Source organism: Colossoma macropomum, unplaced genomic scaffold (assembly GCF_904425465.1).
Source record: "Colossoma macropomum unplaced genomic scaffold, Colossoma_macropomum, whole genome shotgun sequence".
In the NCBI taxonomy this organism is placed as follows: Eukaryota; Metazoa; Chordata; class Actinopteri; order Characiformes; family Serrasalmidae; genus Colossoma; species Colossoma macropomum.
Window position 1 is genome coordinate 21,969,560 of NW_023494787.1, and position 27,916 is coordinate 21,997,475.

At 39.2% G+C, this 27,916-nt stretch overlaps 1 protein-coding gene across 2 annotated transcripts in view; it reads left to right on the forward strand.

The window, feature by feature from the left end:
- Positions 1-27,916, forward strand: part of vps50 (VPS50 EARP/GARPII complex subunit) — a 159,800-nt gene that overhangs the window by 94,303 nt on the left and 37,581 nt on the right. Inside the window, exons 20-23 of one of the 2 annotated variants that reach the window (XM_036566437.1) lie at positions 4,011-4,117; positions 5,960-6,081; positions 7,603-7,677; positions 10,420-10,500. In XM_036566437.1, coding sequence (XP_036422330.1) covers positions 4,011-4,117; positions 5,960-6,081; positions 7,603-7,677; positions 10,420-10,500 — 385 coding nt within the window. The remainder of the gene's footprint in view (positions 1-4,010; positions 4,118-5,959; positions 6,082-7,602; positions 7,678-10,419; positions 10,501-27,916) is intronic. The other variant, XM_036566438.1, reaches the window with a different exon arrangement.

Below are 27,916 nucleotides of genomic sequence, written 5' to 3' on the forward strand. Positions count from 1 at the left end.
AGGCTTGTTAGATTAGAGCTGAATCTAAACTATGCAGGGCACTCTCCAGGAGTAGAGAAGCCTTTGGCCTTTAGTCTTGGTACACATTCCAGCCCACCTAAAATAAGTAATCAAAGAAATACGTTTATAAATTAGGGCTGTGCGATATGGATAAAAATCCTGGAACCATTTTACAATAACACTACATATGAATGGTTACAAATTAGTTTGTTAATTGTTGTTAATTAGGTCATACGCACAATAAACTGTCATAACACCTAAATAAAAAGGACAACAGTGGCAACAGTGAAGCTGGGAGGTATAATGCTGACTAATGGAAAATACAAAGTATGATAAGGTTTATCAGTGTAGATGAATGTGGGCTCACAATATGTAAAAGCAACTATCACTGTCACCCTTTTTATTTATGTGTTATAACTGCTTATTAATGATTTTTAAGGTGTTTATTGAGTGGTACCTATATTTTTGTATTTTTGATATATCTCAGTGTGAATGCATTCTTTCTGAAATGGTAGAAAAAAGTGAGTTTCTCATTGTAAGAAATATTATTTGGAATAAAAAGCCTTCATTAAATGTAATGGGACTTGAAGCATGAATGGTATGCAGTCATATATCTTCTGTACTTTTCTTTTGTAAAGCTGTTGGAGGTCATAAAGGAGGGCCAGATTTCCTAATCATTGGTTGAACTCCCCACTGATTTATGAGCATGTGCACAGAAGCCTTGCTTATTCACAGGAGGTCACCCCTGAGCTGCACCTGACTTTGAATATGATGAATATGCATTGTAGGGTGTGGCATTGTTAAAATGTGTAGAACGGGGGAGGAGACTATGCAAATGAACAACCTCAAGCAATTTACAAATGTATATATCTGCTGCTCTGAAGGTGCAAGAGAAGCCTTATTAGTTATTGAAAACAAGCTTCTTTTTTCATCTCTTCAGTTTAAGTGTTTAATGGAATAAAAAAACGTTTCTTAAGTGATGGGAGTTCAAGGAGTGAGTATGTTTATTGGAGCGAGACATTAAAGGAATTACGTATCACTGTTAGAACCAGACCTTTTATCTTTTATTTGTCATTTATTTATTTATTTATTTATTTATTTTTACAGAATTTGCTTATGATGGTTAATCTTTTTATTTTAATTTACCCACGGATGTTTTGGTAGTTTTAATTATTAATGTAATTATTTTACATTATTTTTTTCACAGTGATTTTCCTAGACTTTTTCCTTTGACTGCAGCTGGTTTAAATGTACTTTGAGTGGATCCACGGATTAGAGTTTCTGCTACTCAAATTAGCCAGTTTGCAAGTGACGTCATAGAACTTTAGTTGCAAAACTAGATCCAGCTGCACTCACTAAATTTTAGCATGGACTGTAGTTTTGCGTACTCCTTAGTAAATCTGGCCCTAAATCTTGACCCTCCTCATCTCAGTACTTCTACAGTTTTTAGCAGACACTCTTATTCAGAACAGATTTTACATGGCAGACAGGTCCATAGCTGCCTGTATTTCTGCCCGAATGGGGAATTGGACCTCTCCATATGTAAGCTGGTGGTTTTATCCACTGTGCTGTTCAGTGACTTTACATGTCAGGGTATTGCTTGAGTAAAACTGGCACTTTTCATCAGCAGTCTACTCTTCCAGTTCTGCGATAAAGGCCCTGAATAACACAGATAAATAAAGGGGCCGCACAGAAAGAGTGACAGAGATGTGGTTAAGTGTTGATGTGTTACCATCTGATTACATTGCTCTACTTGTTCTTCCTAGGAACCTAACTATAGTTTATGCAAACATACATGACCACCAGAGGTGGAACAACCAAACCGGCCCATATATTCTATACTTCTCATAGTTTTTCTGGAAAGTGTAGCTATATTCATTGCAGCTGGGTAATGTATCAAGGGTTTGATAATGAGGCTAACATGCTCATACTCACAAGAATATGCAAGACTGCACTGGTCTTAAGGAAACTCAACCATGCACAAACAATGTGCACAGAACATGAAAAAAGGCATAATGAGGCTTATTAAGAGCACCACAATATTCATGATGTTGCCAAATTTTCTATATATTGTATCTTAAAAAAACAGTCATGAATATATCATTTATACTTGACACATTACCCAGCCCTATGATAAATCTAGCTATACTTTCTTGAAAAAATATGGGAAGTATGGTACATGGGCCTGTTTTGGTAGTTCCACATCTGCTGGTTGCATACAGTTACCTAAACTATAGTTAGGTTCATAAGAAGAAAAAGCATAACTATGTAATTAGATTGTAACACATTAACAATTACATACATCTCTCTCACTCTCTCTTTCTGATTTTTTCCATTTTTGTTATTCGGGACCCTCATCAAAGACCTGAAAGTGTAGATCTCTGATCAAAGGTGCTGTTTTTCTCAGATTACCCTTTAATTGCTTTATTTATTACTTTAGAGCATTAAGAGTAGTGTATACGTCACATACATCAGTCATATAATTAGAGGACTCATTAAGTTATAAACAGTAATTAATGGTTAATGCACCTCCTTTCATCTGGTTCTGCCCCAAAGCAATGACTACCACTTCTTCCTATTGCACACCGGCAAGCTTGATGCTAATTGTATGAGACTACCAGCTGTTGAGGGATTACGAGTGTTATGCTTTCTATGCTTGCAACTGATTTCTGTTTTCTGTCTAAAACATACTGAGGAAGTGAAAAAGTATGTCATGGTTATTTTTATTTTAATGCATTATGAAGTATGTAGTTGTTAATGTGGTTGTATTACTTCATACTCAGGGCTGTTTCCTACTCCAGTTTGTGAGGCATAAATTGAGATGACAATCATGCTTCCATTTCAGGGCTAGCATGAGAAGATACGTCACAGTCGAGAGATTTTAGTCGTGTTGAAATGCTGTGCTCCCTGTGGGTGAGGATCCTTGAGAGCACGCTAGGCTCAAGCAATTAGCGATTACCTTGTAGTAGTGCTTATTAAATCTGCACGTGTGACAGTTCAGAGAGAATTCTTGGAACGTTTCTGACACATTGAAGGAAACAACTCACATACTGCACTGTGTTGCATCTGTTGCACTGATTCCAACAAAAATAGAAGAAAATGGTCATAAATTAAGAGTGAACAGTGGTTTAACTTAAGGGGATTTCCACAGATTTTTCAAAATTTCTACATAGTTTAATCACATAGAAGCAAATTAAGTCATTAGGAATGTTTTGATGTGAAAAGTTTTGTTCTAGAGAAACTTACTGACTCTGATTTCTTTACAGTGGTGGTTATAGGAACCAGAGGTTGTGGTGTGGTGTTGACAATGCAGGTCATTTTGTTTACTATCCAAAATGACCAGTGAACCAATATGTGTCTTCCGAGTGTTTATATATAATGTTAATAATGACAAGGCCTGGGAACGAGGTCCTAATGCATGCCACAACTTAGTAAGGCGTGGGAACAAGATCCTAATGCGTGGCCACGACTTAGCAAGGCATGATCTCGTTCCCACGGCTTACTTTCTCATAGCCACGACTTAATTATCTCATTCCCACGCCTTACTAAGTGGTGATCACACATTAGGGTCTTATGCCCACGCGTTAATATGGCGTGGCAACGCATTATTTTTATTTATATGAGATGTCACCAGCAAGGCTCCATAGAAACCTCATCACATAACCATCATAAAACGTGCCAAGTGACAGTCAGCATATTCATAACCATTTCATGTAATGGCTTTCTATGAGGAAGCTTTTAGACATGTTAAAAGCTTTGGACATCTAGTTCATATCACCACCATTTTGAACATTTCTAACTCTGTAACTTTGTTTAGAATGGAGCATTTTCTATCAAACCAATGTGAATTTGTTTGTATCTTAATTTGATTATGCAGACAGTCTAAAAAAATAGGTGGAATTCCACTTTAAAAGGAACTTTTTCAAATGCAGCATCAGTGTGGCTGTAAAGATAAATAAATAAATAAACGTATAGTTGAACATGGGCTTGTATGTTCTGTCTTTAATCAGTGTATCCAGAGAGACGCTCCGCAGCAGAAAGAGGTCTGACTACAACTTGAACAAAGCCAATGCCCCCATTCTGACCAACACCACCCTCAACGTGATCCGCCTGGTCGGTGAGTAATTGACCGCTGACCCTACATCCACTTAAGGGTAACAGAGCAGTGACGCAATTGACCCAGTACAGGGGACCTCAATTTGCCCATCAATTAATAAGCTAATGGCAGAGGTGTGCTCATAGCCTCACCTATGTGTTTCCTTTGCTTCCGGTCATTAGCTCTATTTTGCAATAGATGGATCATCTCATCTGAAACATTTGAAGGTATGCTAATTTGTCTGATGCATTGGCAGAGGTGGCACCTTAAACTCCACTGAGGAAAAATAAATGGATGAAATCTTTCTTCATTATTTCATACTTTACACAGAGATTTGTTGCTTTGATTTCTTTATTCACAGCTTTTCTGATTCACACCTCAATGTTGATTGTTCTGAGTCATTTCGCAAACCAGAAAAACTGGGGAAAACTTTGGCAATAGATTTTTGTTAACGTGTTTGATGTGAAAGAGCCTATTTTAATTTAGAGAGCTTTTATGTCTTTCAGTTAATAGGAACGTTTCAATGAATCCTTTGAGAATTCTTCTGCGGATAAATGAACATAGATCATTTTGCATCTACAGCAGTTTTATTATACAAAACACTTGCCCTTGACATTTTTCTCGTACTCATTATTTGGGGCTGTGTTGTGTCAGTGTGATCTTGTTTTGTTGTTTGAGAGAATATGATTGAAGTCAGTTGTGGAATCACATGTACAAAGAGCCTTCCTCAGCATAGAAGTTAAATGAATTTTCTTATCATTCATCGTCTCTTATTCAATCCTAACATTATTACCATCTTGTATTCGGTATGTATTCTTTATTACTGTTTTTCCTAAATTCAATTCCCGTGCCTGAGGGTGCATGGAAATGCACTGGTCAATGTCCAAACAGTAAAGATGAATGCACCTTAGGTATTAGATTCTATTATGATTGACTAAGGAACATTTCTTGAATTCTTGAGAGTTGTGCTGGATGCAGTATTGACTGCTGTAGGAGGAGCTTTTTAAACTGATTCCTGCTGAAGGAACATTTTACTGATACATCTTGCTGTTGAACAGAAGACACTTTTATTTGTTTCTAAATAATTTAACATTATGTGGTGGTCAGGAGTACTGTGCAAAAGTCAGAGACCACCTTTCATTTATTTCATTTTCTGTGAAAATGGCCATTAAGTCAACGTTATTCATTTTCAGGAGATATTTCTGAGAAGATAAGATATAAGATAATTCACTTGCCTAAGGAATAAGAATGTTAAAGGAAAATAAAGTGAAAAAAGGAGAGTTTCCAAAACCGTGGTCCTTAAATTATTAAAAGATAGAGAGAAAATGGGACTCCTGGGTTCATGAGTTTGTGATTACTTGGATCGTGAGAAGCAAAAACTGTTAACAACTTCTAAGACTGAACTTTGGAGGAACTTTGGAAAAATATCCCTACGGATTTTTCTTTGAAAAACTAAAAGCAAGTCTCCTGAAAGAATAGAAGCTGTAATAAAGGCAAAGAGTAGACAGTAAATGCTGATAAATTTGATCGTATTTAGTTGTTGAGGCTTCAAGTAATCTTAAATGTATGTGTTCTGCTTTTTTTTTTATGCTGAAAAATGAATAACTTGTATGCCCATTTTGGCTGTAACTGAAATAAATGAAGGTTGTTTGGCTTTTGCACAGTACTGTACATGATTACATGTATATTTATTTTTATGGCGCTTCATCGCACAATTAACTGATAACAGCTGGAATCATTTTGCTTGGACTACATATTCCAGTCTCTCCTGAAACTAAGCTGGGAGCCACACTCTCTGCATTAAATTGATGAACTTAAAAATATAGTTTCTTGTGCATTGACTCATGTTATTGTCTTTTACAGGCAAATATATGCAGATGATGAACATTTTAAAACCCATTGCCTTTGACGTCATCCACTGTGTATCGCAGCTTTTCGACTACTACCTGTACGCAGTCTACACCTTCTTCGGCCGGAATGACATGGTACGGCTCCGGCATGGCTCTGAAAAACATTCCTTCCATTATGCATCATTGTCCTGTATTTTCATGCTCAAAGTTCTCGGCTCCCTGATAATAAATTATTCAGCGCTCATGCAGAGGCAAACGGCGCTTTTATGTTCTTTTTGTTCCTGCTCCTTACCATGAACATATGAGCATATAACGACATGTTTATGAAGCAATCACACCAGCCTCTCGTTTTTCCCATCGCGCTCTTAGGCCCCGTGGGTGTACTCTGTTCCATAATTACTGCTATTATTATCTGAGCAAACTGAGCAAGTGTCTGACATGCTAGGGGTGCGCCCCATTATTCTGAACATTGAAGTGGGGGGTTGAGCGTCAATGGCTTGAAGTCTGTTTTTCTTTTTAAGGCAATGTGCAGTTTGTCTTTTCCCAAAGCCTTCCCAGAAATAATGTGAGATTCCTGAATATTTTCTATAATATGAAGATTAAAAACCTTATGCCCTACAATAACTCTCTTGTAAAATGCATGAGCCTTCCCAAGCAGGGGTACAGGAAGAGGTAAGCTGGTGCTTGTGTGCATGGCAAAAATAGCTGTTCAGAAAGAGATCAGCTTATATGCTGAGTTAGGGATGGAGCATTAAATTAGGGCACACCTTCCATTTGTCTAGTCTCTGTCTCTTTCTCTTCCTCTCTTTTCCTCTCTCACTGTCACTTATTTGATTTATATCAGCCATCAGTTTCATTTGAACAGTCTGTGGCAACACGATAAATACTTGTAATAATGTTCATACTGTGATATTAGTTTCATGAATATTTACAAGCGCCTGAAATCGATTTGCACACATGCTGCCTCTGTGACCTGTGACTGACTCTAAACACAGAAAGCCTTCAGCTACAATGTATAGAACGTTATTTCTTCAAATAATGAGCTATGTTAATATTCGTAAGGGGAGTATGCCATTGTACGTCTCCCACAGTATCAGCTTTGCCACGCACTCTCTAAGCTGCATTGGTGCCGGCATCCAAAATTGTGAGTTTAAAGTTAATAACTTGCCTTTAAGGCGGTGAGTGCAAAGAATGGGTGAAGAGAGAGATGTGGAGATACAGAGACTCCCTTGGAAAAATGAATCATCTCCAGAGTGATGAAGAACCTCTGAGCTTTGGAAAGTGCCGAGCTGAGCGTAGCGATGCTAGTGTTTCAGCAACAGCAGCACAGTTGTCCCTGTAAAGAATGGCTCTCTTTAGAAAGTTAATTTGAACATTAGAGGAAGACTGGCTTTATTGACCACCTCACAGCCATTCGTCTGGGTTGACTTACATGACTTCCATTTGCACGCTGCATTGGTCTGCTCCTTCTACAGCATGTATCACAGAAATACAGACGTCCTTGTCTAGTAGACATTACACATTTAGCAGTCAGTTTTAAAATCTGTAGGCACTTCCAGAGCGCTTCTTTGGGTGGTGTTTTGCTTGTTTTCTTTGACGTCACTGTTACATTGTTTTGTTCTGGTTCTGTTTTTCCCGTATGTTTTTTCCCCTAAGCATGCTCCTTGTCCAGCCATGCCTATCCCAGGCGGCCAGCTAGGCGGCTCCAGACAGGTGCCCCCTGGCTGCGGGGTAAGACCACAGCTTGGCACTGTTGCACGTGGCTGTATGTTAACCCTTACAAATCACAGATATTGCTAGTAATTACAAATGCAATAATTTTACTGTTAGGTCTATAAATATTTGTTTGTCAGCAAAATTACTGTTATTTTAGCTGCCTACCTCAGCATATTGCAGTTTAAATAAAATAAGGAATATGAGATCAAGATGCTGACTGTCAGCTTTAATTTCAAGGTATGTACATCCAAATCAGAGGAATTGTTTATAGATGTAAACTGTAATAAGCTTCAAAGACTGGGAAGGAAGACCGGATTAAAGTTTGCCAAAAAAAATGTAAAAAACTTGTACAGTTTTGGAACAACACTTTCTGGACAGATAAGACTTGTACCAAAATGATGGGAAGAGAAGAGTAAGGAGATGGGAAGGAAATGATCCGAAGCTTACCATTTCATCTGTCAAGCATGGTGGAGGTAGTGTTATGGCAGGGGCATGTATGGCTGCCAAAGGAACTGGCTCCTTTGTATTTGTTGATGTACCTGCTGACAAAAGAAGCAGGATGAATCCTAGGTGTGTTGGGCTATATTATCACCTCAGATTCAGCCCAGTGCTTCAAAATACATTGAACGGTGATTCACAGTATAGATGGACAGTGCCCCAAAGCGTACTGTAAAAGTAGGCCAAAGGTAGGCCTGGCAAAGTGTCACCAGGGACAAAACCCAGCATCTGGCGATGTCTGTGACTTCCATATTTCTGGTAGTTGTTGTCTGCAAAACATTTCCAGCCAAGTATTAAAAATGACCAATCATTTTATTCGTTTTGTTAGTTGTCCAATTCCTTTAGAGTCCCAAAAATGGGAAGAGTTGTGCATGGAAGTGGTGGTACACCAATCTGGATGTAAATACCCTCAAATTAGAGCTGCACTTATTTAATTTCAGTTCCAACAAGAATGTTGTCAGTGTCCAAGTGTTTATAGACCTGACTATGTATCAGTTTTTATCACTAATAGCTCTGTGAAACAAGCTGAAAAAATTATTTTAGAAGAGCAGATTCCAAACTATAAAGGTGTACTGTGTTTGTTTATAAACAGAAGATTATTTAATGTGATTTGAAAATGTCATTTTTGTGTGTACAGTCTTGTTTTGCAGAAAGACATCCTTTACATTATTTTTAAATTATGGCAAACTGTTGATACAGAATATTAATTGAATGTCAATGTAATTATGTAATTACTTTCAGACATTATAACAAAAAAAGTATAATAACTCTTGATTTGTAAGGGTTAAGTCATACACGCTGTGTGGAATTGGTGTGTTTAATGCTCAGCTGTTTGCTGTGCTTAGTCTCAAAAGCAAGACTTCTGCGTCTGGCGAGTTTTGTCCCTTTAACATAGCCCTGAACTGTGCACTCTAAGAGGAAAAGGCCTTGACTGACATACACGATAACCAACCACAGACTGTTGTTTTAGTGTGACATGTAACGGTAGGTGATTTTCACAAAGGGGGTACAACCAAGACAAACCGGCATGCAATAAATTTGGCATGTATCAGGCATGTGAGGGTATCTCGTCTAAAAGCTAATAAATGCTTCATTGAAAACTCCTGAAGATGTGATTCCGTAAACTTCAGCATCAGCTTTTTCCATCCAGTGACTATATTGCTCTGAAAGGCTTAGTCATTGTTTCCCATTGGACTGTTTAAATACGCTGCATGGAAATGCATACACACAAACATGTGGACAGCAAAGCAGAATGCAGCTGGCAAAATCCTGACAGTTTTGACCAGTTTAACCTACCATAGATATCAGACACTCCATTTACGTGTGGACGGAGCAGCTGAAGCTGAGACTGGTCTGTGCTACACATAGTAAAAGCCAAGATTTCAAATGAACTGTGACCACAACCAGTATTAGAAGATATTCTCCCAAAGATAGTCTCCCAAAATGCAGTTTACTGTAACGATTAAAGCTGTTAGAGCTTCAGCTTTTCCCCAAGTGTTGTGCAGATGATCTGTCCGATAGAATAAACTGTGAAGTAATCTGTATTTATGTAACTTTTGAAAAGTGAGAACATTGAGCGGTCAGAAATGCGGCTAAGACAGATTTATTTTATTTTGTCTGTCCTCTTCAAAGAGTGAGTACAAAGTGAAACAAATGTCAGTGGTTTTCCTAAAAACACCTTGCTATGAAAACATTCCCATTTGGCAGGCGAAAAGTCAATAAACCCAGTTTTAATTCTGTTCGTGTTGTGAATTTTTTTATTCTTTGAATAATTCAGTTCAAGATTGGCAGTGCACTGGCAGTGTTCTGAACATGGTTTGCATGGCCCCCATAAATTTGCAAATTTCCCCCATATATGACCACCATGTTCCCATCGTAAATTTCTCGTTTCTGTGAGACGGGACTAGTGTTTGTAGTTGTTCTGTGGTCAGTGTCAGTCTGCCAGGTCATAGCTCACTGCAGCTCAACTGCCTCACCACAGCCATCATGTTGACTACATGAAGACTTAATTTCACCCACGTCATCGTGTACGGTCTGTGTGTTTGTGTCTGTGTTATGGTGATTCCTTTGAATGATTTGGAGTTAAGTTTTTTATCTAGAAGTTCTTCCTATGTGTGTGTGTGTGTGTGATCTGTGCTTGTGTGTGGTTTGTAGAAGCATAAAGGGTCTTCCAGCTTGTGTGTGTGTGTGTGTGTTGTGAAGTGTGTTGAGTAGGGAGTGTCTCCTCACTGTGTGTGTTCTGCTGTGTGTTTCCTGCAGTATGAATCATCAGGGCTGGGTCTGATCAGCAGCAGACTGAGAACTACACTCAACCGCATCCAGGAGAGCCTTATAGACATGGTGAGAGAGAACCCTTCCTAATAGACATACACCTCTCTCTCGCTCTCTCTCGCTCTCTCCCTCTCTCTCTCTCTCTCTCTCTCTCTCTCTCTCTCTCTCTCTCTCTCTCTCTCTCTCTCTCTCTCTCTCTCTCTCTCTCTCCCCCCCTCTCTCCCCCTCTCTTCCTCCCTCTCTCTCCCTTTTTCTCTCCCCTTCTCCCTCTCCCCAGTTTGTCTCTTTCCTTCAGAGCTGTCTGTCTCTCTCTTTCTCTCTCGCTCTTTCTCTCTTTCTGTCTCCCATTTTCTGTCTTTGCTCTCTCCTTCTCTCTCTCATTTGCTCTTTCCCCACTCTCTTTTTTCTTACCTTTTCTCTCCCTTATTCCCTTGAGAGTTCTCATTGCTCTGCTCTCTTGCTCCCTCTCACTTTCTCTCTCATTTTCTCTCGTTCTGTCTCTCACTGTATTTCCCTCTCTTTTGTCTTTCATTTTATATGTCTTTCTCATGGCTCTCTCACATTTTCTCTCTCTCTCTCTTTCTCTCTGTGTCTATTTCTCTCTCTTTCATTTTGTGTCTTTCTGTCTCTGTTTCTCTTCTCTCTCTCTCTTTCCCTCTTTGCCTTTTTCTTGTCTATTCCTTGCTTTAATATTTTCTTTCTCTCCTCTCCACCTCTTTCTTGTTTTCTCTCTCTCATTTTTCATCTGTTGCTCTCTTCCCTCTCTCTGTCTCTTTCTGCTTCTCTCAGTTTCCCGCCTCTCTTTCTCTGTCACTCTCTTGGTCTCTCTCTCTCGGTTTCTCTCTCTCTCTTTATCCCCCTCCTTTTTCTGTCTTTCTCCCATTTTTGTGTGTGTCTGTCTCCCTTTCTCTCTTTCTCTCTCTCTCTCTCTCTCTCTCCTTCTCTCTCTCTCCCCCCCCTCTCTCTTTCTCTCTCTCTCTCTCTCTCTCTCTCTCTCTCTGTCTCTCTTACATAACTGTGATTGTGAAGCTGAATGGAAATGGTAGTGTGCATTAAGCTCAGGTCCCCATATTCCATCATCATGCTCTATCATCTCATGGCCCCTACCCCTCCTTTAGCAGCCCCAGGTGAGTTAATTGGCCCCCAGCACACTTAGATGGCCCTCCTTTTAAATGCTCTACGGTTTCCATGGTTGCCCCCATTAGGGCACCCCAGGGGCATTGACCTGCAACCCTCCGTGCACCACACACACTCTGCCTTCAGCACAAATGGGTGCTCATTATTGTATAGATCCCCCATCTAATACCTCACGTCCCCTCCCCTCCCCAAGTTGGTAGAGTTGAGCTTGTGTTTTTGGGTCGCTTTCAGCTTCTCCATTTATCTTTGGTGAGGCTTGGTGCTTAAACTTCGGAGAGAAGGAAATAATACATTTGGGTCTCTCTTTTCTTGTCTGTCCCAGTCTTTTATGCTATATATGGTCAGTGGGATGGACTATTAGCCTGAAGGTCAAATCTGATCTCAAGCCAGATTTTTAGTGGCCCAAAGCTGACCACACATCTCTCATAGTAACAACAGTGTTATACTGAAGACAAAATAGTTTAAAACACTGCTGCAGAGAACAAAAACACAGAGCAAGAAGTCAGACGGATCGTTTTCAGCCCGTGAACCAGCAGGGATCAATCAGTAAAGCAGAAGCTTTGCAGGCCAGCTGCTCATATTGGAATTGTTTCAACAACAGAAGCATTGAGTGATAACATGATTCAGCTGTATGTTTTTTTAAGGTTTTCATCTTTTATTAAGCATGTTACCAGTACAAGTGTAGGTACAACTCAATTCTAACTTTAGAGCTTTCCCAGCCAGCAAGTTGCAAGGAAACATTTTTGTGAAGCTTTTTGGAATTCATTTTTTCTTTAAAAACAGAACACATATTTCACATTGCTTTCCTGAACAAATGGTTTAAACAGGCAAGATCATTGGTGGAAAAAGTGAGTGAACTTCTATGATAATGATCTCGTGAAAAGAATACAGTTGGAATCATATGTTTGAAACAGTTCAGGTTTTTACCTGCCCTTGGCAGCAGAATCCTGTTGAAGTGTAATATGGCCAAATGAAAATATGTTGAACTTAAAATATACTTGAACACTCAGAAAGTAAGAAGAAAGTCAAAGCTCATAAGACTGAAAAGAGGTAACAGCCTACAGTCAGGCAGGTGGATTATAAAGGGAAGAAATTCGTCACATTTGCTGCTCTCTCTTTAGGAGACCTAAGATAAATACAAGACCACACCATAGAATCCCCAGACAAGTGACAGTGGACCATAGCTTGGCAGCTAAGAGCCTACAGGGCCTACAGAATAACACTTAATAAGACTAGTGTTCATGTGAGGTTACCACAGAGGAAACAATTGCTCTCCAGAGTAAGATCATTGCTGCTCGTCTTAAGTGCATGTCCAACAGCAGCACTAGAAGAATGTTGAACGTAGGATTTAGAACATAGGTAAATGGACCCAGGATTGTGTCTGTAGAAAGCAGAACGCTGCATACCATGACCAAAACACAACCCAACTGTGAAGCATGGTGGAACAAATTGTGTGGGTTTGTTTTGCTGCCTCAGGCCATGTACAGCTTTTAATTATTGAGGAAGCAATGAATTCGGAGTTGTGTCAGGAAATTATACAGCAGAATGTCAGTGTGTCTGTGATCTAAAACTCAAAAATGGTTGGGGCACTCCATGGGTTCAGTCCCATTGTGGAGTGATTGGAAGTGGGCCATTCAAGCAAGACATCCCAAATATATACACAGTTTCGAACAGTTTTATACAGAGCAGGGCTTCTCCATTCTGGTTCTGGAGTATCACTGCACTGCAGGTTGTAACACCCCTGCTCACCTTACAAAGGGCTTGTTTATTAGCTCGTAGTTGGATCTGGTGTGTTGGAAGCAGAGAGAACTGTAAAATGTGTAGGGCAGTACTTGGTGCTTCAGGGACCAGAATTGAGAACAGCTGGCATAGAGGAACATGCCAGAATACCTCTTAACCACTGTACAGGACTGATTGTGAGCTGTAGGAAGTGTCAGGATGTGTTAACTGCCAATAAAGTGTCAATATTTTACAGTAATTGTACTGTAATGTTTGTCGGCATATGCAACATTTTATGTCACAATAATTACCTAAGCTTTAATCACAGTTTACCGTATTGTCATGACATTGTGTTAAGAAAAAAAAACACTCTAAGATAACACGTACATATAGTGTTCTGAATGTTATTTTTAAATGGTAGTACTATGTTGGTGCCTACCTTATCACTAAATATTGCTGTATAACCAGAAGGTTCACATTCCTTTTCCATCTTGATTTTTAAAAGGCAATGGTTCAGTAATGCTATTCTAAAAATCTGTGATCTTTGTTAAAAAAAACATAATTTTGCCAAATGTTTTATTCATCAAGCCTTCCCAAACATTTTCTCAAAACTGTATTAATTATAACCCCTTAGTGAATATGTAAACCATAATCAGAATTGCACTTTATTCTAAAGCTTTGATATCTGTGTTTATATACAGTTTGGCACAAAATTCAGGAACAATCCTTCATTTATTTAATTTCTACTCAAAACAGCCATTAAGCACATTATTTTTCAGTTTCAGAAAAAAAGCAAGAAACATAATTAACAGAATATTGCACAGATACCTGTGTATAATATCAACCTAAACATAGTCATTCATTTTAATCAAAGTATTTAGTGTTTTCACTCATAGACTTGCTTTTTCCACGCCTCCAGAGTTCAGGCTTAGAAGTTGGTTGCATTTTTTGCTTCTCACAATCTAAGTAATCCTAAACACATTCATTGATATTGAGGTCTGGACTCTGGGGCGGTCAGTCCATTGTTCTGAGAACACCAGCAGCTTCTTTGTTTGATTTGCAAATTTTCTTCTTTTTCTTTAATTTCCTTTACTCAGGAATGGCTTCTTGACAGCTACACATCCTTTCAGACTCACAGCGCTGAGTTGTCTTCTCACAGTGAAAAGATGGACAGAAAAACTTGTGGATTTTTTCAGATGTGAAGCAAGAATGGAGCTTGTTTTTTTTCCTCTCTCTCAAAGACAAAAGCTTTAAGTTGTTTATCTGGTGGTTATTTTGGTGATCTACCAGGTCTTGTACTGTTGTTAGAGGATTCCTGTTTTTTCTGTATCTTTAAACATTTTTCGAACTCGTCCTTTTGCGTCCACCTCTTCACTCAACCCCTGTCCATGTCTCTTATTGGGTGCTGCACAAAAATTTCTTAACCTGAGTTGGTAACCTTGGCCTTCAGAGCACATTTATTTGTAGATGAATTTGGAGTTCCTTCCAAGATTGAGTTTTTCCCATTTACAGTAATAAGTTAATAAAAATCTTGTGTGTAGCAACCAAAAATAAGTATGTAGCTGCCAGTGTAGTAGATTCTGTGGCTACATCTGCTTTAAAAACAATATATTAAAGAGTTTTATAAGCCCAGAAAAACATTTTCTATGTTTTCCTCTCTGTCTCGTTCGCTCTCACCTGCCAACTCTGTCTGACTTGAGGGAGCAAAAGGCGATGCTGTTGCTGAAAATGTCAGTCAGTGCATTTGTGCTTTACAGCAAAGATCACCTGCATTGAAGCTAATCCTGAAATCTTGTTCATATGTGCGTTTGATAGATACACTTTGTTGTCTCTTGCTTATACAGCATCCTTCAGGAATTAATTATTGGCATCACTGTTTTAGGTGGTACATGATTTGATTTAGTGTGGTTCTTTATGTTGGACACAGACATTACATCATAGTAGACAGTTCTTTGTCCTCATCATTTTTATCAGGACGTGGTTAGCGGCGCTCCATGGACCTCAGGTCTGCAAATTGGGGCTGTCAGGACACATCAGATTTCAGAGAGTCAGAGTTAGTGGTTCTTAGAGTGTAGTGCAATAGTGTTTTATCCTTAGCAGCCCTAAGAAAGGTGAAGACTTCAGGACAACCAGTCAGTAGTAATAATGGTAAAAAAAAAAACAAAGACAAGACTCGAGCCTGTCAAATAATCCTGATTGTGGGAGGTGACAGGAGGTTAATTTGCCACTAGCATGGATTTTCTCCTGGACAAGCAGCGCAACTGGAATGCCAGTTGCCAGGCCCCCCCTTTTGGAGTAGTCGAGTGCAAAAAAATGCAGCAGTTTTCTTGTAGAGAATGAAACAACCACAGAGAGGTGATGAGCTGGGATTTCCCACCTTCTTTGACCTGCATGATATGCATAAACATTTAGCCTAGCAGCGGCCGAGCCCCATGAGGAAACTGTACCAAATCCAGACATGCATGCAGAAGATGGGCCAATTTGTTACGTTTTCAGCCCAGCGTCTGGAATTTGTTGCCCTTAGCATCATCTAACAGAGGTTGACTCAACTGAGTAGCTGCTGAAGAGGATCTAGATCGGACAGCTGTTCTGCGTTTTCAAAGCTGCTGTGGAGCATTGATGTATCACTTGCATACCTCTGCGATTTCATTCGAGTTCTTCTGAAGCTCTCATGGAAGTACGATTGTTATGAGCCTAGGGTCAGCCATCAGGGGGCAGTGGAGGGATATATAGCCTCACAGTGCAGTAATAGCACTGTCTCCGGTGGGAAAAGCATCCCACTTTAAAAGCACATTTACTCCCGTCACGGCTGGCCCCTGCTGCACACCTACAGAAGCATATGCTGTCGGCCATTATATCACATGAAACGGCCATCCGGCCCTGACATTAAGATAAGAGCGTGTGGGGGGCTTGGCGGGGCAGGAGGGGGTTGGGATAGGGAACCCGTGCAGCAGCTGTAAAAGCGCACCCGAGTGGAGCCACATATTGCACGTAAAGGCTGAGACGGGGCTTTTCCCATGCGAACACTCAGCGAGAGTGGCCTGGCCTGTAACACGGGCTTAATGATATCGCTTTGTGGCCAAGAGCAGACGGCTGAATTAAAAGCTCTTTAAAGCATTATCGCCTCTGCAGCTGGACTGCCTAGCACATTGCCTTGTGTGGTTTCTTAGACGCCGCTGACTAGCTTTTTAATCTTCGGAAGGTAGGGGGGGAGGGTGGGGGGGATGTTTTGGAGGCGAAGCTTTTAGTCTACCCCCACCCTTCCCAACACACATAGCTATTTTTGTTCAGCTCGATAAATCATTCATCACCCAAGATAAACTTGCTGTCTCTGGAAAGCTTCTAATCATCCTGCTTCCCTGAGTCGGTATACTATTAGCTTATGAAGATCAATTTGTTTCTCTGAATGACAGAGTCAAATCTAGGTCAGTAATGTAGTTGGGTACATGCACTATGCAAAAGTCCGAGACCACCCTTCATTTAATAAATTCTAGTTAAAACAGCCACTGTGTACAAGTTATTCATTTTTGAGGCGATATTTCTGAGGAGATTAGATATTAGATAATACACTTGCATAAGGGAGGGGAAAGTCAAAAGAAAAAAAGGTGAAAAAAAAACAGGAGTTTCCAGAACTACAGTTTTAATAATACAGAAATTATTAAAATATATAGAAAAGTCTTGGCTCCTAACAATCGTGCAAAACCTGGTAGACCACCAAAACTGTCACCATCAGATAAACAGTACTTAGAGCTTTCATCTTTGAGAGAGAGGAGAAAATCAAGCTCCACTCTTACTTCAGATCTGAAAAATCCACGTGTTTCTGTCCATCCTTCCACTGTGAGAAGACAACTCAACTCATGTCTGACAGGATGTGTAGCTGTCAAGAAGCCTTTACTGAGAAAAGAAAACTGAAGGAAAAGAAGAAAATTTGCACATCAAATAAAGAGGTTGCTGGTGTTCTCAGAACAATGGACTGTCCACCCCAGAGTCCAGACCTCAACATCATTGAATGCATTTGGGATTACTTAGATCATGAGAGGCAGACAATGCAACCATCTTGTAAGACTGAATTTTGGAGGTGTTTAAAAATATACCAGCAGATCTGGGTGGTGTTTCAGTTTTTCCTTTTTTATGAGAAGACAGCTTAGTGATGCAGGTCTGAAAGGATGTGTAGCTGTAAAGAAGCCCTTATTTGAGAAAAGCAAATAGACAAAACATCTGCAAATTAACTGTTTTCAGAACAGTTCTCAGAACAATGGACTGACCACTCCAGTACACAGACCTCAGCATCACTGAATGTATTCAAAATTACTTGGATTGTGAGAAGCAGGAAGTGCAACCAACTTGTAAGACTGAACTTTGGAGGTTTTGAAAAGTATCCCTGCAGATTTCTTTGAAAACTGAAAGCAATAGAAAGAACATAAACTGTGATATAGGCAAAAGATAATATGCTGAAGAATTTGATATTATATTTAGCTGTTGTGACTATCTAACAGTGATTTTCTGTTAAATGCATCCACATGTGCAAACGTCTTAGGCCCCAAAGCACAATATTTAAAATAATTTATTTCGGCAATAAGTGTGGTTGTGTTTGTAGAATACATGCAAATAAACATGATCTAAAAAAATTTAAATAATTTCTTGTTTGCAAAGAAGTACTTACTTGTAAGCTAGTTAGTTGAGACTTATATGTAGTTTTCTGTTAATATCTAACACTGAAAAATGAATAACTTGAATGGACATTTTCGCTGGAAATTAAATAAATGAAGGGTGGTTTTCCGACTTTGCACAGTACTGTATGTAAGAGATTATCATTTTTCTCTGTATCAGGGCAGTGGCTTGTGTTTCAGGAATGCTGCTTGTTTGCAGAGATCATAGGCTCTGAGATAACATGGTAGATCATGTTGATTTGAATTGCAGCTGCGTCCTTGCTAGTTTTTCTAATGAATTTGTGTAATCTAAGTCTCATACATGCATATACACACTCAAGCGCATGAGGGGGAGACCTCATTTGTAAACAGATTACAAAGTTAATTGCTTTCTGCATTGAATAAATGAGGAGGGCAGCTTGGCGAGCATAGGGTTCTTTAGCAGTCTCGTGGCATCTTTTTCTACTTCAAAGGGAAAGTAAGGAAAGACCAGGCGGAGAGCTTTGAGGATGTAATGGATCTCCTCTCTCAGGGGGTTCGTGTCACTCAGAGCTTACGCTCCGCTGTGTTCCCCGCTCTCTGCCTTTGCCTCCCATACATCTGCCAGAGCAGACTTCTCTCTCTACTCACCCTGCCTCTCTCCACCGACAGCCCTCTATTGAAAAAGCATACGAAACTAACTCTATGCTAATCTTGAAGAGTGTCTGTGCGTGTGTGAGGGCGACTAGTGGTTCATATCTGATACTGAGCCCTTCTGGCCCAGCTGGAGTCCAGTGATTAGCTCTCTGTAGTGATGCAATCCGGCATTCCCCAACCTGCTGTGCAGGGAATCGGTATGTAAACACTGCATGTTTATGGTTTGGAGAGGGAGACTGATTGTGTGTGTATGTGAGTGTGGGTATGTCCATTTTGGCAAATAAGTGTTGTCTTTGTGTACTTAAGTGCTGATCCTTGCGATTTCTGCTTCGCTGGCAAACTCAATGGGGCCACTTATCCTCAGCATGTACCTTCAGTCATTTGAAGTGGGTCTGCTGATTCCAGTTTTTTTCTCAAATTTTTTTATCTTTTATATCCACTACCGTAATCTAATAATAAACAGTAAATACTTTCAAAAGTTAAAAGTAAGAACTAGTCAAAGTAGGCATAATACCTCATACTGCCTTTCATAATCTTATGTTACTGCTTATAAGTAGTTGTAGTTACATCCATAAAACTTTATAAAACAAGGGTATATGACTTCATAAAGTCAGGTTCCATAACACAGTATAATATCTGTTCATACGTACGTTTTAGACACTTAAGTTGTAATGCAGTGTAACGTTTTATGCATGTATCTATAGCTGCTTATGAGCAATTATACAAGCTTATGCCAGGCATTATAAGGTTTTATGTATGCCATGTAAGCTTATAAATGCATTTATCAAGCATTGTGAATGCAAGATTCATAGGAGCTGTTACCACTGTGATAACATAAAACCGTAAGACTGCAGTATTTTTTTGACTGTATTATCGTTCGGTGAAAATATCAAACCACAACACCACTAATAATGCAGTAGTAAACTCAAATGACTGTGTTGCATCATGAAGTTGTATATTAATTTATTGCAAAAAATGAATCCTAAACCCTAAATAAATAAATAAATACATAACTAAATAAAGTTATCAAAATTCTGTGGCTGTTTAGTTATCCAATAACAGTCTTTAGTGAGAAATATATGAATAGCAATGCCAAAGACTTACCTGTGCTCTCCTTTAGGATTTGGTGTTAATGGTCAGTGATTGTTGTGACAATCATGGGCAGGTCAACCATGGAAAGACAACCTGAATAACAGGCTGGCACAATGTTACTTAAGTTACATAAACATACAGAAATATGTCAGAAATAATATCTATCTGAGCTAGCTAATTACAGTCATTAGCAAGTTGACTAATGTTGCCTAATGAAAATATGATCATCCATGCCCAGAGCTTATCCTAATGTCAGGCAATATAACTTAAACCCGAAGGCCATTACACACCAAATGCGGAACAAAAAACTCTGAAATATTCAGATTTTTCCATTCTGAAATGAACTAACAGGCAAACTGTCTTCAAGTGTAAAAACACATCCTTCACTCCTCACAAAATGGGCAAGCAGTGACATTGAGAAAGCCACTTCCTATTTTGGAAAAGCTAAAGGAGCATGGAGAGCCCAGTTTGAGACCCATTTGAGTAGGGTGTCTGCAGCCCAGTTTAAGACCCAGTCAAGTTGCTTTTGGAGATGATAACGCCATCCGTGACCAACCAGAAGGTCAACCAATCATTCTTACATTTGTGAAAATATCCTAGTTGCCGAGACACAACTGATCCATGATCTTGGTTCTTGCCATGCCAGTGCTAAAAACAACAGTGACTGGAGTTCATGTCACCTGTAGAAATTCACAAAAACCGTCCAGAGGGCGAATAAAATGATGTTGTATTGTCAACTGCCCAAAAAAAACCCCGCACCATACACCTGTTCAAATGAATTTATTGATGTATGACTGAAACACACCAATAAATGTCATGCACTGCAAAGGACTTAACAGTACCCTCAAACCACTTCCTGAAATAAGACATTTTCACCAGCTCTTTAACAGCTTGAAGCTCAAAGAAGTGTGTTTTTCTTTTGTGATCTGATGTTTTGCTAACTAAGCGTTCATAAGGCTCCAAGGATGTGAGGACTCAAAGCCTTCTTTGTCTCTAACACACCTGTCAGCTCTGTGGTTAACCTTAATCAAGTGGTCAGGTTATGTGCACAGAAATGCTCTGACCTGCTAGTCCCAAACATTGTGCAGCTCGCTCAGCTTAAGATGTCTCAGACGTTTCCTTCCTATGTCGGTTGCCGTCCATAACCCACGATATCCAACTCTGTATTCCTTGGGCTTTGTGTACAGTAACCCAAAGGGATTTTCAGGGTACAGTACACTGCTTTGCTGAATGATTACTTTGTTTATGGGATACCACTCTGATAAAGCTGTGCCTCAGGCAGTGGGAAAACCACCCCAGTGTCTGTAAAAGATGCATTTTCTTGTGTGTAAAATAAAACTCTGGGTTTGTTCTGCACTCTGCTATTAAAAAAAAGTGTCCTCTGTGTGGACAAGCCTTGAATACAAGCCCCAGCCCATGAGGAGTCCGTTTGTGGAACTTGCGCACAATCATTTAGATTGCGTTGCTGCTGACAGAAAAGCGCCGACTGTGGCTCTATTGAATTGGTATGCGCTGATTTCAATCTCTCGGTGCTATTCTTTTCACAATCTGAATAAAGCACCTTCCATTATTGGCTCTGGAGCCACTGATTTAATTTCCTCCCTCCTCAGTAAAGTTACAGAGAGGTCCTCCTCAGAGGAAGCTCATCTGCTAAATATGTGCAATACTTTTCAAACTGAACAGTGAGGGACTCTGACACTGGGGTAAGCAAATTTGTAGACTAACATGACATCCAGGATGCAAATGAAGGATCTAATTCCATTTGACACCCATCTAATGAGAAACGAATTTGGAATATTAGGAGAGGATGATGAAGCAAGCAGAGGAATTCATTCGACGGTAATTGCCTACTGACGTTTCTGCCGGGGTCTTGGATAAATCCCCACAGAAGAAAAACTCAGGATTAGATTGCAATCAGAATGGCCCTCTGAAATGTCCACATGAGGAGAGGTGAGAGAGAGCCCTTGTGTCTCCTCCTGCTGTTTGGAACACTCTCCAGCATTACATATTTACCTGCAAGAAGTGTGTGGTTTTAGTTCAGTGTGTTTGTTTGTTTTCAACTTTATTTTTTGAGTTTAGTATATGCACATACACACAAAATATGTATACACAGTGCTATGAAAAGTGTTTGCCCCCACCCAATTTCTACTATTTTTGCTAATTTGTCACATTTAAATGTTTCAGATCATCCAACTATTTTAATATAAGATAAAGACAACATGAATAAATGCAGAATGCAGCTTTAAAATTATTATTCCATTTATTAAAGATGAGAATTTATTCAAAACTTATGTGACCCATGGGAAAAAGAAATTACCCTCCTAAACCTAACAAGTGGTTGTATCACCTTAAGCAGTAAGAACTACAGTCGGATTTCTCAATTGGATTCATGTCAGGACTTTGACTCGGCCACTCCAAAACCTTAGTTTTGTTTCTTTTTAGCCAGTCAGAGGCAGCCTGTGTGCTTTGGATCATTGTCCTGCTACATAACCCAACTGCACTTGAGCTTTAGGTCCCAAACTGATGGGTGGAGATTCTTCTTCAGGATTTTCAGATAGAGAGCAGAATTCATCGTTCTAACAGTTATGACAAGTCATCCAGGTCCTGCAGAAGCAGAGCAGCCCCAGACCATCACACTACCACCACCATGTTTGACCTTTACACCATCTGTAACGGGACCCATATCTTTCAGAAAGTTCCACCTTTGACTCATCAGTCCACAGGATATTATCCCAGAAGTCATGGGGATCATCTAGATGTTTTTTGGCAAATGTAAGACGAGCCTTTGTGTTCTTTTTGGTCTGCAGTGGTTTGCACCTTGTAAGTCTCCCATGGATGCCATTTTGCATGTCTTTTGTATTGTGGAAATGTGTACATTGACCTTAACTTTTTCACTTAGGGCCAGGTATAGCTGAACAGCATTTTTCCTTCAATAAATTAAATCTTTATTTAAAAGCAGCATTTTGTGTTTACTTGGGTTATCTTTGTGTAATATTAAAAGTAGTTTGATGATCTGAAACATTCAAGTGTGACAAATATGCAAAAATAGAAGAAATTGGGAAATACTTTTTCACAGCACTGTGTACTAAACCTAAAAGCAGTGAGATCTAACTAAAATAGTCTCTGCTTACAGACTTAAACTGTTTGTGTTTCGGTAGTAACATGAAGAGTTTTTTTTTTTTTTATTGCTTAAAAATTTAACTCATGGTAGATCAAAATCTTTCAACTTCACTTAAAAAGATGTCTTTTAAAAAAGAAAGAAAATGTAAAAAACAACATTGAAGATGTAATATGTAAACATAATTAGGATACATTTATTATTGTAATTCAATAACATGATTTTTATCTTGTGAACGTGTTCACATTAACCTAAAATCATAAAAACAGAATCAGCAGTTTTCAGTTTTCATCACCAACATCATCATCAGTAAGAACAACATCCAATGAGTATATTTATTATACATAGTGTATATAAATTCTGTGCTTCCAGCTCCATGATTGTATTCTCTTGTTTTTCCACTTGGCTGTTGCTTTTGTTAGTTTTCTACCTGTTGATTTACCACAGGTCTCCCTATCTCCTGTAATAAGAGCTGTTGCAAGTGAGTCATCCTCCAGGACTGATAATTATTTTCTGCCCAAATATCCTATTTCACTTAGGAATATGTCACGTTAAGCAAGAAAAATGCATTCTGACTTCCAGTTCATGTTGAATTATTTGAAAGTTGTATTTAAATGAGAGGGCTACTATCGTGAATTCTATCATAACATGCAGTGAGCAAGCAGCTTGGCTTCAGCCTGCTACAGACAGTTGAAAGGGATCAAAGTAGGGAACAAAATTAGTGGTGTTTTTATATATATGCGGGAAAAAAATCGATTCTTAGATGCATCGCGATGCGGACGCGAACGATTCTGAATCGATTCACAAACGCCAAAAATCGATTTTCTAAATATTTAATTTATAACGTAACGTAACGGAACGCAAAGGGCGGAACTTGGAAGTGGGTAAGTGCAGCGCCCGGACAGTCTGTGGCGGCACATAACAAAAACACAACTGGATGAGCGAGAAATCCGACCGGCTCCCTCTGCATTAAAGCCAGGTTAGATCAGGAGTCACAACACAAATGATAAGAAGAGCCATTTTGTCCTTTCAACAAAGTCAAACCACCTTGGGATCCACAACATTTATGTCCAGTATGTCTCAGTATGTGTTAATGTCCTAGTAAAGGCTAAACAATATAAATGAAAATGCAGATTTACTCCGCTCTGCTTTAAGCTTTAGCTATAGCCGCTTTCCTCCCACTTTTCCTCAAAACTAGAGCAGTTTCTCGTAAAAAGTCTCTCAGCGTTCGATTGTTTTCCGACGCTGAAGTCGCTTCTCATTCTCCAGCTTCTTGTTCGAATTTTCCCGTTCCACCTTAAATTCTGCCTGAGGCGCCGAATGTAAACGCGGCACCATTTAAGGTGGAACGGGAAAATTCGAAAGAGAAGCGACTCCAGCTTCGCAACTGTTTAGTGTTCGACAGTCTATAGTTGCAGATTTAACTTGCCAGGAATCAACTGCAGTGCTTATAAATGCGAATAACGCTTCGTTGCTATGTGACCTGCAGTTCTTAGTCGTTGCGAAACAGGGCTTTCCCGCTACGTTGCACACGTCCCGTCTCAGGGATATTTTAGTGACCCAGCGATCGCCCCCCCCTCCCTGTCTCTACAACGAGACCAAAACCGAAGTTATAAAATCACTAAAGAAAACGGGTAGAATAGCTGTAACTTGTGCTGCGTGGTAACTTGTGCTGCGTGGACGTCCACGGCCACAGGATCTTATTTCACCGTAACTGCGCATTTTATCGCAGATGAGTGGCAGCAGCGTATTATGTGCTCCAAACAATAGCAGTGAATGAGAGTCTTCTACTTCAATTGCCACATCACTTCCATTTGATTTATTAATAAAAGATATTGGAAGTAAATTCATTATGGATCATTACAAATACTCTGCTTTAAAACTACCAAGTCCTCAGACAGTAGGAAAATAGAAATCCTGTATAGATGCATCGATATCGAGATGCATCGATAATCTTTCATAATCGCATCGCAGCCCTCTGAATCATAATCAAATCGTGAGGTGCCTAAAGATTCCCACCCCTTATATATATATATATATATATATATATATATATATATGTATGTGTGTGTGTGTGTGTGTGTGTGTGTGTGTGTTGTAGGCACCTGGAAAAATTATGGAGGAAAAATGGGGGAAATTTTTGAATGGAGTTGGAGAATTTGGAGTTAACAAACATTATCTGGTCATTACTTGTTTCTTTTATAAATATAATAGATATAAATAGCAATAATAAAGTAATTAGTATTTTATGGATGTTATTAAGTTCAACTATTTCTAAGCCTGTTCTCAACAAAGCCCAGTATTACCTTTAGTTATCATCTAATCGCTAGTTTAGCTAATCAGTAACTCAATATGTTAAGACATTTGTGCTGGTCATGGAACGTAACAAATCCATATGATGGTCGGGGCCAGGAGAAACCTGGTATCAAACTTTGTTCTTCAAACCAGCTCACAAGATAGCATCTGTTAATTGCATTTGTGCATGGTAGCAAGGTTTATTTATTTATTTATTAAACATTGCTTTAATCACATTTCCATATTCACTAGGTGTCTGCAGCAAAGAGATAATCTTATGACGCAAAGCCACAAAATGGAATAAATTGTTCATGCGCTGTTTCTAAAGAGATATTTTTATGCTACCTAGAATGTAAGCAGTGGATAAAAAAGCAAACTTTCAGTTTACAATTCTGCCAGACTGCATATAGAACAAAATGTGATGTCATATGCAGCACGTTGTAGTGGCACACCAAGACTAAGCTACAGAAAAATATAACAGCAAAGGCCTACATGCGTGTGTCCACGGAAGTTACTGAACAATTGTGAACATTTAATGAAGATTTTCATCTCTGCATTGTGAGTCTGAGTAACTTTTGCTGAGTTACACACAGTAAAACTGTTTTTTCTTCCCATGGAATTTCATAAATTCTCTGTTTGTGTAAGTTTATGTCCACAAGGCTTTTTTGCCAGCCCATAAGAGGAGTATAACAAATCCAGCTGTGTCTGAAGACTGTCCTCTTCAGGTGTAGGCGTATAGGCATGCACTGTTCTCCGGCTCTATGACGGATTGTCTGAGATCCTGGCAGAGGAATTTAGCTGAACCTCCAGCTCCAAACTCTCTGCTCACAACAAATCAGCTGCTACTATTGAGATGAAAGCCAACAGTAACACTCATATTTCAGCAGGGTGGACCTGCACTGCTTGCCAAATGAATCCTGTGCAGCAGATGCTGAATTTTTACAGATGACACCATGATGGGGTTAGGCCTTAAAGTCAGGAGAATCAAGCCGTGGCTTTTGTGGGTGAAATTTCCTGGATGCCATCACGATAAAAATCCAGACCTGTAAGGTTCGGTATGCAGCAGAGGCTTGGAGCTATACTGAATATATATAGTATCATGGTCAAGTGCCTTATGTTCCTTCATGTTTTTTTGAGGAGATTGTGCGATAGCATTTTCCTGGAAAGCTGAGATTTGTCTTGCCTTAATAGTAGGTTTCAGCAAATGCCAAAATAAACTTGCTATCTTGGAGGACAGGAGAGGGAAGAAGAAGATGGAGTTTAATAATAATATCAGTTAAAGGAAATAAAAGAGAATAAAGAGAATAACCCAAGCCCTAAAATGGTTCTCTCCCAAATTACTTCAGCTAGAATAATTACCAGTAATAATAAAAACAATAGAGGCTTGCAAGACTACAAAGACTTTTTCTTTGTACATTAGATAAAGATGTCAAGAATACATATAACTGCTTTTTTATGGCCTTTTATCTTTCGTGAGACTTTAATATAGTAATTTGTAAGATGTTCAGCTAAAAACCATGCTTTTACTGTCATGCAGATTCCATCAGCTTTGCCTTATGCTTCTCTTAGCGCCGATCTTTTCATGTAATTTGAAAGAACAAGCTTAATTTGCAATCAGTAAGTGTCAGCAGATAAGCCTTTGATGCAAATGCCCTGATTCAAAGCAACAGTACACGAGTCTTGGCTCACTTCAGAAACTGATGCTCATTTTTTTGGGGAGAGGAAGACACATTCTTACTGAACCCATTTAGGTTTCGGTCTGATGATTAAAATAAGTGTTTTCATTTTTACAAGACGGTATGATTGTTATGGACTGTTAACAGTCTTTTGATGATCATGCTGTAAGATGACTTTGCTGTGATGGTGCATGATGTTTTTATAAGCCATTCGAGCCTGAGGGGTAATTTCATAGGAGTACTGACTAGAATCCGCTTGGATTTTACCATCAAATGCCTCATATTTTCAGCATGGTCTGGCTAGTGATGCAAAGAAATCATCCAGTCATTCAATCTTTTTGCTAAACTGAAGTGACAACCAGATTCTGAGATGAGGATCCACTTTGTGTGAGTACACTTTACTCTCAGGTTGTACCCACCACAACAAAGGCAGTGACTTCAATTATATGACAGTGCTTGAAAACATAGTCAAAAGGGCATGAAGATTAGATGGACTATGGAGGAGGTGGATGGAAACATTAGAGTAGCACAGGGAGGGAAGGAGAATGAGGTCAAAATTAAGCTACTGAGTGAGTTGTGGGACAACATTATGACATTATGTTGAAATGTACTCCAGAAGCATGTTCAGCATGGTGAAGGGTTCCTGATAGGGTGAGCAGTAAGGCAACAATAGTATAGTATTACAATACATCAATACATTTCCACAATACACAATGTGTATCACAACATTTAGCTTATAAGAGGTTTCATAAGTTAGAACAGACAAAAAGGTGCTAGTAATGCTTATGCATTGCAATGATTGTAATTCAGCATTTCACATGCTGCATTACAGTAAACCCAGTTATTTATCACAATAACAATGAATATCATCATATTGCCCATCTCTAGTTCCTAAGTTTCAACTTCTGAAAGCTTAACAAATGCATCTGTGGTTAATAAACGCAGTTACTAACTTTTTTTCTGCCAACTTGTGTTTAGATACTCAAGCTATGATTAGTCCCTATTAATGTGCACTACTAAGTATGCCTTACCAAGAATTGTCATGATTTCACTTTCTAGCGGTGAGGTTGGCTGTTTATTAAGGGTCTTGCCTTACTTTGTGATTTAGATTTAGATGATTAAAGTATGGCATTGTACTAGATATAGCCTACATCTCAAAATAG